At 36.6% G+C, this 10,271-nt stretch overlaps 1 protein-coding gene across 1 annotated transcript; it reads right to left on the reverse strand.

Moving 5' to 3' along the window:
* Nucleotides 1–2,636: 2,636 nt before the first annotated feature.
* LOC146692687 (uncharacterized) lies at nt 2,637–8,911 on the reverse strand. Its single transcript, XM_085431193.1, has 7 exons — nt 8,896–8,911; nt 4,888–5,076; nt 4,570–4,754; nt 4,220–4,476; nt 3,294–3,414; nt 2,934–3,069; nt 2,637–2,827 (listed from the first exon to the last, which is right to left on the reverse strand). The coding sequence occupies exons 1-7, from the start codon at nt 8,909–8,911 to the stop codon at nt 2,637–2,639; spliced, it is 1,095 nt and encodes a 364-aa protein (XP_085287319.1).
* Nucleotides 8,912–10,271: the final 1,360 nt, after the last annotated feature.

Here is a 10,271-nt window from a genome sequence, read left to right on the forward strand (position 1 = left end):
AAGGCTGCAGTACAGCAGTACATCCTCCTAACGAGCTCTCTCTAAAAAGGGTAAAGGCAACTTTGCTCCCTCTTATTGCCCTAAGGCTCTGGAATAGTTTGCAAATGTGTAAAACAGTTAACCTACTTAGTGATGACCTTAAGCTTTGTTAATTTTGATGGGGTTGTTTTTTAAGTGTTCAACCAAAGTTGTGACTAAGAAAAAAAAAAATACGTGTCAAAAATCTTAAACTAGAGTATTTTTAAGACACATATTTTTAGTGTTTTTTGTCCTGTATTTTCCGAAAAATGCACTTACCTCTCAGACTGACAGCTTTTTTGTAGTTCCTGAAGTGTAAGTATATAAATATAATAAGAACAGAGCCCTCGGCTATGCGGACATTCTTCTGCGGAACCAGTTTCCAGTTTGGCCAAGGTGGTAAAAAGTATTTCTTTGGAAATAGAAATAATAAATTTTCTTTCAGCTAATGTTTTGCCAAGCTAATTGAACCTCATATCGATATCATAATAAAATAATATTAATACAAAGGAATGCAGACTTTATCTCAGCTTCTGCTCTAATTATAATGAATTTGCTCAGCTTGAACATCTGTTATGTAGAACACAAGCAGAGAAAAACAAAGGCAATTAAAAACATATATCTCTTTGCTGTTGCCTACACTGCAGATGGGTGACTTTGCCTCCAGACATTAACTGCTGACTAATTTTTCTTTTTAAGTGGGATTTGGCATGGGAGGTACAGTATTTTATATATGGGCTGTGATCAGTTGAGCTGTGCTGGCGCTTTTTGTGGATTTATACAACTGGCCCTCGCAAACATTATAGTATGATGCTATGGTAAATTATATTGTGACACAGCATTCCAGTCTGGCATTCAATTCTATCCTATGACATTTGTTTCAGTTCTCAAATAAACTGTCAAATATACAAATGTATACAATTATAGGATTTGTATTAAATATTTTTAAACCCCATATGGTAAGCAGATGTAAGATAAGATAAGCTGATGTAACATGAGCTATCACAGCTGATTTCCCACCCCTAAACAGCATAAACCTAGTGTAGGTGGAACTCAGTGATTAAATTGAATTTGATGTGTGCTATCCTTCATGTAACCTAACACTGTTCATGAGCAACACAGCTGCTCTGCACCAGTCTAGTACAGTGCACTACTGTAAACCTCACCACAGTACTGTAAACAGTAGCCTGTACTTATCTGCCAGGTATTTTCATGCAAGCTTTGATTAAAAAAAGTTAATATACTTTAATTTGCTTTGCAGGATGTTTCACCATATGAAAACTGGCATAACTTCAGAAAAACATTATGTATAGTGTCAATATATGTTCACAATGAATGAGGACATTACATGCAAACAAATGACTATCTTCATATTAAAGATCGAGCATAAAACTTGGCACACACACATTTATTGAAATTGAAAATATGATGCAACAGTACAAACGGACTGAGTTTCATGGTCTTAGAGTTTGCATAGTTTTGGGGTTCAGTGTCATCCAGTCCAAGGATATGGATATGGTGCTTTTTAGGCTGCACAAGCAACAAATCTTTGCAACCGGGTAATTGGGCAAAAGCCTAAACAAGAAGACTTGGGGTCTCTATGTGCTGTTTTAATGTGCTGATGCACATTAAAATGAAGACGAGATTACAAATCCAATAACTTCTCATTATCTACAGCTGTCTTCACTATTACATTAAGCTATACAGAATCCTAGCAGTGTCTATCCAAATGCCTTTTTTTTCCTTTTTATTTACATAAACTGTAACAGATTAGAGAAACCATTCCCTGGAATGTGATTAATGTAATCTCTTTATACGTAATCCATCACTTTTCAAACCTGCAAAGTCTTTTTAAGACAAGCAATATGGAATTATAATGTTAATCTCACAACCGGTGATAAGGGTTAGTACTTATTCGTTGCATGTGGAAATAGCACTGATAATGCAAATCTTTCCATCCCACAAATAGCTTATACCTACAGGTTTAGTGATTTTAAGGTTTTTACCTGCTATTAAAGAGACCATGATAAAGAAAAAAAAAAAAAGAAGTAAGGGTCAAAGTTGAGGGTGGCTGTGGCTCAGGAGGTAAACCAGGCAGGCTGGCAGTTATTTTGCCAGGCAGGGCAGGCGATCTTCTAATCCCTGGGTTTTCCAGTCTGCATGTCAAATAATTTTGGGGCAAAACACTAACCCCAAGTTGCTCTCCATCGGTTTGTGAATGTGTGTTAATGTTAGATAGAAAGCGCTTATGTAGAAAAAGCATAGTTAAAAGTGGTTGTGTGAATGAGGCAAGTTTCATAAAGGGCTTTGAGTGGAAAATTTACCATTTACCCAAATTGGAAAACATCCAACACCACTTTTGTGAGAAACCTAAATAAAGAGTAATATTATTATTATATTATGTTATTATAAAACAAAGCATCGCAGTCTTAGTTTAAAAGTGTGGCATTTTATTCTAGATTTTTAGCCATTTAAAGCAAACATGATACAATATTTTAGAGAAAGACAGTAATATATTGCAGTTTAAAAATATCATAGAGGGTTATTCTGCCACCCAGTCTACTCAAAAAAAAAATCTCTATGAGTCCCAGCCCACGCTGTGATCCTCATCTATACTGTTAAGTGTGACAGAGCAGTTTATCAATTTGCAGGCTGCTGAGGCTCTTATTTCTGAGCTCTTGAGGAGTCACGCACTTTGGGCTGTGCCGTGGTGAAAGCGTGGCCTTGGTGTCACCCATCCACCGCACCAGTGGGCTAATGTTACAGTCACACTGCCAAGGGTTGTCATGGAGGTACAACTTCTTTAGAACTAACACAGATCAGAAAAAATGATTATCACGACAACAGCATCCTGCCGCCAATACTTGTTCCTGGGAAAATAGGACAGGGAAAGGGCATGCTGGCAGTTATCTTACCAGGCATATGGGTGAACATGTTTCCATCCACTGTCTTCAGGCGGTTTCCGCTGAGTGCCAGCTGTGAAAGCTTGGGCAGGTTGATGAACACATCAGAGGGCAGAAGCTCCAACTCGTTGTTCCTCAGGTAGAGTTCCTGGTTCAGTGTTTAGCATGTTCATAATTATTGCTCGAGGAAATAGAGCAGGTTTTTGCAATTTAAGTTAGAAGTGTTATCACACTAGCTATTATGTGCAAGAATTAGTCAGATCAGGGTCTGCTGGGTAAGACATCTAACTGCTATATACTATATGTTTAAAAAAATGAAACTGAGTCTTTGATTTTTCTTTTGTTTTTATGTATACCAGAAAAACATGCTACCTGCAAGTTGCTCAGGCCATCCAAAGCTGTTAACGTCAGGGTAGATAGTAGGTTGTTGTCTAGAACCAACATCTCCAGAGATTGCAGGGGCTTGAATGCCCCAGAAGGAATGGTCTTCAGACTGGATATGGGGGGACAGTTAGAATCTCTTCAGAAGTAAAAGTACACTGTGAAACCATTGAATTCAAAACCCTTTTGGAAATCAAAGTCACCAGTATATCTAATATCTAATATTTGATACCCTAGCAACATCATCCCTACACATAAACCATAATTCAACACTCTCTGTGATATATCAGTAAAAATTGGTATGTTTTATTTTTATGTTTTGGACTCTTACAGTTATTCCCCCTCTGTCTGTAATGTAGGTATCATAAACTCAAGAATGCTTATATTCACACATGAAGCCATTTAAGCTAGTAGGATAAGTGCTAACCCAAAAGCATGAGATTATGTATTCTTTCCTTGTCATTCTTTAATCAAGAAACCTTTTTTGGTCTAATCATTAAAGAGATAACAGAAGATTATCTCTTTTATAATTTCTGCACCGTTGGTTCAACATTCATTTTGGAAATATTTTCAACCATGACGGGATGTAGAGAAAACCAGCCAGCCAACAGTTCAACATCAAAACATCTGCTTGGTTCCTTTGCCTTAGTAGTAACTAATTCTTCAGTTCTAGCTTACTATTAGCAGTAGTTGCGATATTGTTTATTGGAGCAGCTGAACTAATATTTTTTTGTTCTCACTTCAGTTTTGAGGTTCCAGATCCTAAGGCTATTTAAGACCAAGTAAATCGTAATGATACTCTGATCAGAAATATCTCATAACAACACACGGAAGTGAAGTTTGTTTCTCACTGATAATACCTGCACTGGAAAAGGTAACTACTAGATGTATAATAGCATGGCACATGTCATTGTGACCTGTTGTTGTCCAAGTTGAGGAACAAGAGCTGCCTCAGTCCACTGAAGGCCTTGGGAGAAATCTTCTGGATGCGGTTGAGGGAAAGATCCAAAACTTTGAGAGCAATCAGAGGTTTGAACGCATTCGGTGGGAGGACTGTCAGTGCATTGAGAGTAAGGTCCAACTCTGACAGGTTTCTCATGCCAGCAAAAATCTCAGGTTTCAAGATGCCAATCTGGTTCTGTCCCAACATGAGGAAGCGGAGGTTTAGGAGGTCCTTCAGACATAGAAAACAGTTGTTGTTGTTTTTTTTTGTCAAATTACTGTAATATTAATGCTGAAAAGTGTGCTCCTCTCCAAAAATCTTTACCTGAAACCCCCTTGGTGGAAGAATGGATATGTGGTTGCCATAAAGATTGAGAAGCATCAATTGCTTTGCACCGGAGAAGGCCTGGGGATGGATGGATTTTATGGCATTTCTCTCCAGATTGACGCTCTCGATCTTTGGAATTGATCTCAGAGTATTTGCCTTCAGGTTGGTAATACCATTCTCACCTTTTGGCAGCAATTAAGAAGTCAGTTATTGATGAAATCAGGTCCCATTATGTTTCCTTAAATGTTAGATAGATTAATGCATTCCTTGAATGTCAAAAGGATCTTAGAGAGGATTTGATTAAAATGTACACACCTAGTTTAACAATCCAAGCATCAGAAGGCAATTTGGAAGGAAAAGCTCGAAGCCCCCGCTTATGGCAGTTGACATCTGATTTTTCTGGGCCAGACTTCCTGGAGCATTTGCAGACATCGGGGCAGGAATCTATGGCCTGCACCATCCATAGCATTGCTAGTATCAGCCATGCTAAGTGCTCCATCCTTCCTTTAGAATCGTACAGAAAAATATTATTTTAAATTTAAACTTAGTTATTAGAAACAATATTTTCACCACTACACTCTTAGCAGTTACAAGGCCGTTGGCTCCCATGTAGGTTTAAGGTCGCATTTGTTTTAATCAATACTAACTAGGTCAGTTGAACTTTAACTTTTACCAGAGCATATATGTAATGGCTGCACTTCTCCCATCTCTGCTTGAAATGGAAACTATGCTTAAAATTGTTGGTTGATTCTAGCTGTGATAATATGCTACAAAAGCTCTTGAAACAATAAAATTACAAAAATAAATTCCTGGTTCCTGACTTGTGGTATAATAACAGAAATTATTGTATGTGCTTTTCATCCAGTATTCATCCGATTTGTCGTTCATACAGTTACTATATCACACCTATACACAACATCTGGAACAGGTCTGGCAGGTTGAGCTAGAAATGCATATGTGTAAAATGTTCAAATATATATATATATATATATATATGTGTATATGTGTATATATATGTATATATGTATATATATGTATATATGTATATATATGTATATATGTATATATATGTGTATATGTATATATATGTGTATGTATATATATGTGTATATGTATATATATGTATGTGTATATATATGTGTATATATATGTGTATATATATATATATGTGTGTGTATATATATATATATATATATTAGGGGTGCAACGATATTCGTATCGATATTGAACCGTTCGATACAGTGCTTTCGGTTCGGTAAGCATATGTATCGAACAATACAACATTTGTAATTTATTTTATCAATTTTCCTTCTGACGATGCTGTCTGTGTTGAGCGCTCAGTGAATCTGCATTCGACTACTCCGCCTAGGCTCGACAGTGCAGCCTAGGCAGAGTAGTCGAATGCAGATTCACTGAGCCTCAACACAGACAGCATAGTCAGAAGGAAGAGCGCAGGGCAAGTTAGCGAGACAGAAGTTAAGCTCTCCTTGTAACAGGCAAATTGAACCTCATTCAGATCTGGCGTTTGGAATTATTTTGGTTTTCATGTGACGTATGACCCTGAAGGTAAGCGAGTCATGGACTAAAGTAAAACAGTATGTTGGATGTGCCATGCAATGCTCAATTACATTGGTGTGAACTAGTGTGTTAGCGCAGTTAGCTCGTTAACGTGTTGGCCGTCTAGCCCCATGCACGGAGCGATCGGCGGTAGCTCGTTAACGGAGATTTGCCGTGTTGTGGCGTTAAGGTCATTTCAACGAGATTAACCTGAAAGCACTAGTGGGAACACAACGAATATGACTGCACATTTACGCCGACATCATCCTAGTGCAAAGACAAAAACAACAAGCATGCTACTAACTTTAGCCGAGTCATTTAGACAGCTGTTAGCACATGATTCTCCTTATGCTGCTGAGAATATGGCCCAGAAGAAGCGGATAGTATAGCTTTTATTTTGGAAAGAGACATTTCTCTGTAATAAACTCTCTTTTCCAAAGATGAGTGATTCCTCAATCAGATACAGGGCTCGCAATATCGCTAGCCCGACGTCCTGGAGCTAGCGATTTTTCCAGTCGGGCTACCAAAATCTATCTCTTCCCTGCCCGTCGGGCTATTGTAGGAAAAATATATGTCAATGCTTTTGCATTCTTTCAGAAATGTAGCTGGGTAATTATGTCATTGGCATCGGTGAGCCACTGTCAATATGTGACATATTGAAATCGCGTTTGAATTTGCGCTTGTTTTTTTGCTTTCACTTTGCAATCTTGCGAACTGTGTATAGAGAGTGACAGCACTGATCTGTGAGTGATGATAATTTGTGCACCAATTCCTCTGACATCGTCTTATTAATCGTTAGCTTACTATGCAAACATGACAAGTGAAATCTCCCGCAGCAAGCTTAAACATGTGAGAGGTTGATCGCGCAGAGAATCGCTGAGCTTATGTGAGTGCGTGTGTAAAAGCATTTCAGTTCTGCTGAGCCAAATAAGACAGGTCAGGGTGAAGAAGTGACAGCCAAAGAAAAGCTTACCACAAAACGGAGAAGTTATGACAAATCAGACTATAAGGCAAAAAGAAAGTGCAGCTTTATGGTTTCATGGACAAAAGAATTTCTGTGGCTGCAATATGATGAGCTAAATAACCAGGGCTGCACATAAGTGGTCCGCAGGTGCGCATTCGCTGTCAAAATAAAAAACACGCACAAGGGTGAGGGTTAAATTTAAAAACTGTACTTTTGAGTTAAAATATATATTTATAATTTTAATAAATGACAAATAAAAAATGCATGAACATTTTTTTTGTATCGAAAAAATATCGAACCGTGACACCAAAGTACCGAACCGAACCGAACCGTGAATTTTGTGTATCGTTGCACCCCTAATATATATGTGTATATATATATGTATATATGTATATATATATATATATATATATATATATATATATATATATATATATATATATATATGTATATATGTATGTGTATGTATATATGTATGTGTATATATATATGTATGTGTATATATATATATATATATATATATATATATATATATATATATATATATATATATATATGTGTATATATATGTATGTGTATATATATATGTATGTGTGTGTATATATATGTATGTATATATATATATGTATGTATGTATATATATATATATACCCAAGTCATTTAGACAGCCATTAGCACATGATTCTCCTTATGGGGACCTGATATGTTTAATATGCTGCTGAGAATATAGCCCAGAAGAAGCGGATAGTATAGCTTTTATTTTGGAAAGAGACATTTCTCTGTAATAAACTCTCTTTTCTAAAGATGAGTGATTTGTCGATCAGATAGATTTATTTTTTTATTACTTTGTTGTTTCAGCAACATTAAATTTAAAAACTGTACTTTTGAGTTAAAATATATATTTATAATTTTAATAAATGACAAATTAAAAAGGCATGAACTTTTTTTTGAATCGAAGAAATATCGAACCGTGACACCAAAGTATCGAACCGAACCGTGAATTTTATATATCGTTGCACCCCTAATATATATAGTTATTGTGGAAACAGTAGTCAGTCAGCTTTTTATTTCTCATATTTGGATTCAGCACATAAAAATCCATAAGAAATAACACCGTTTATCTCAAAACCAGATAACCTCTTAAAACGTGTTGACAACTAAAGTCTGATGCTTTGCCTCATTTGCCCTCATAAGTAGAAACACTCTGTTCTTAATCGTATTTAGTAATTGTTTTTTGAAAAGTATATACTTACAAATTTTATATTTTATCATTTTATATTAAAACTGTGAACATAACACTGAGGCAGGATTCATTATTTTCATCAAAAGAAAACCACTGAGTAGAAAACAAACTTCAGAGAGAAGCATTTCAATACAGGTGATTAAAAGAAGGTGTGCATGAATAACAGGGATGTGCCAGAGTGTCATTTCAAATAGAAACCTGTAAATCTATTCCAAAAAGAATTATTGTGAAAAATAAAAAGGTATGCAGACAATCAAAAATGCAGCTAATCCCATTTATAATCCTACTGTGTGCAAAGACAATCCCTTCAAACTTCAAAAGAAGGCAGAGCAGCAAAAACCAAGTGCCCACAGTGACACTTCCACACAAAGAGCTGCTTTTCAGCTGTAAAAAGAAAAAAGACATCTGATTATCATTTCAAATAACTTAACTGACTAAGGTGAATCTTTTCTCTAATTAGACTTGAAAGCTGATCTAAACTTGGGGGGGGGGACTGTAAGACAGATAAAGCCATTTGAAAAGTAGTCAAACTGGTTTTATCCTGCTGGGTGCCACTTACCTGAACACTCTGTCATCTCAATTTCTAGGCAATGCCCAATCCTCCTCAAGTCTGACTGCTTTGTTTTCAGCTCTTAAACAGTACAAACTTCACTATAAAAGCCTCTGCTGTACACTGTTATATAAGAACAAGGTGCCAGTCAAAGAGAATTAGTCCAGCAGTCTGTGGCCTTTCTTCCAGTGGGCTTTAAAATCTGATTTGTAGGTTCACAATTTATATACTACTGATTTCAAGACTCTCTCTGAGCTCTGAAGCAGGCAGATGAAACTATGCAGCATATGAAAGACTTGCCAGTGTGATGGTGTGGGAACACAGCCTCAGCCGTAGCAGACGGTGAAAAAAGGGTGCGAAACTCCTGGAGCTGCAAGCTCTGCAGAGTCACAGAGCACAGAGAAAAGTGGCATCTAGACATTATGGCACCTATCCATGTTTCACTGTCTGGTCTACATAGTGTGTGTGTGTGTGTGTGTGTGTGTGTGCGCGCGCGCGCATGTGTGTGTTCTTGCTTTATTTGTGTCCTTGTGAGAACCAACTTTTGACATTCAAAGTCAGGATAATTTTAAGCGTATTCTTATAAAAAACTGACATCCTTTTTTAGTAAAATACATGACAGAATTTATTAATAGACTCATTTAGATCATCAGATTCATTCGCATGATATCACATGACTGTTGAAGAATCTTTATTAATGTAAAAGAAATATCACTTAAAGCACTTGTGGGAACACATCGGTCATAAGAACATTTTCAGCTGCATGCTTTATCTTCAAGGCAGCAGCAAAAAAAACTAATTAAAAACTTGTATTCATCTCTATGTAATTGAGTTACGAGATCACACAGTAATGAAGGACTATATAAGAAAGGTAATTGAAATACTTTAATAACCATAGCCACAAGGGTTCTTCGTGGTTTTCATCACAGTTAAAGATCTCATGCTGGCAGGGGTCACAAATCATATGCAGATATTTGATAATGAGCTTTAAAAGCAGGTTGATCATAACAAGGGCATCCATGCTATCACTTACAGTTTATGTATGGATTTATCTTTGTTTCTGTGAGTTACTGAATAGATGGAGTTTATATGAAAATGTGTTGTCTGTCAAAATGGAAAAAAAGGAACTAAATTATAAAGTATTGCCATATGTTATATACTGTGCTTTTATAAACTAAGGCTACGTTCACACTGCAGGTCTTAATGCTCAATTCCGATTTTTTGATCAAATCCGATTTTTTTGTCTGCTCGTTCACACTACAAATAAAATGCGACAGCAAACGCTCTCTAGTGTGAACGCTCAAAGCGGCCCGCATGCGCAAAAGAAGATGTCACACACAACGCGCTCTGTTTAGACCCAGAGCAACAATATTGTTTGACTGATG

Source organism: Copadichromis virginalis, linkage group LG15 (assembly GCF_057382275.1).
Source record: "Copadichromis virginalis isolate Kocher_CV1m ecotype Utaka linkage group LG15, C_Virginalis_male_GT1.1, whole genome shotgun sequence".
Classification (NCBI taxonomy): Eukaryota; Metazoa; Chordata; class Actinopteri; order Cichliformes; family Cichlidae; genus Copadichromis; species Copadichromis virginalis.

Bases quoted from the DNA above. Each gene is read 5' to 3' on its own strand.
- LOC146692687 (XM_085431193.1), bottom strand. The intron at 4,755-4,887 runs GTGTGTACATTT...TGCTGCCAAAAG, and splicing joins TGCTTGGATTGTTAAACTAG to GTGAGAATGGTATTACCAAC. The intron at 4,477-4,569 runs GTAAAGATTTTT...CTATGTCTGAAG, and splicing joins TTCCACCAAGGGGGTTTCAG to GACCTCCTAAACCTCCGCTT.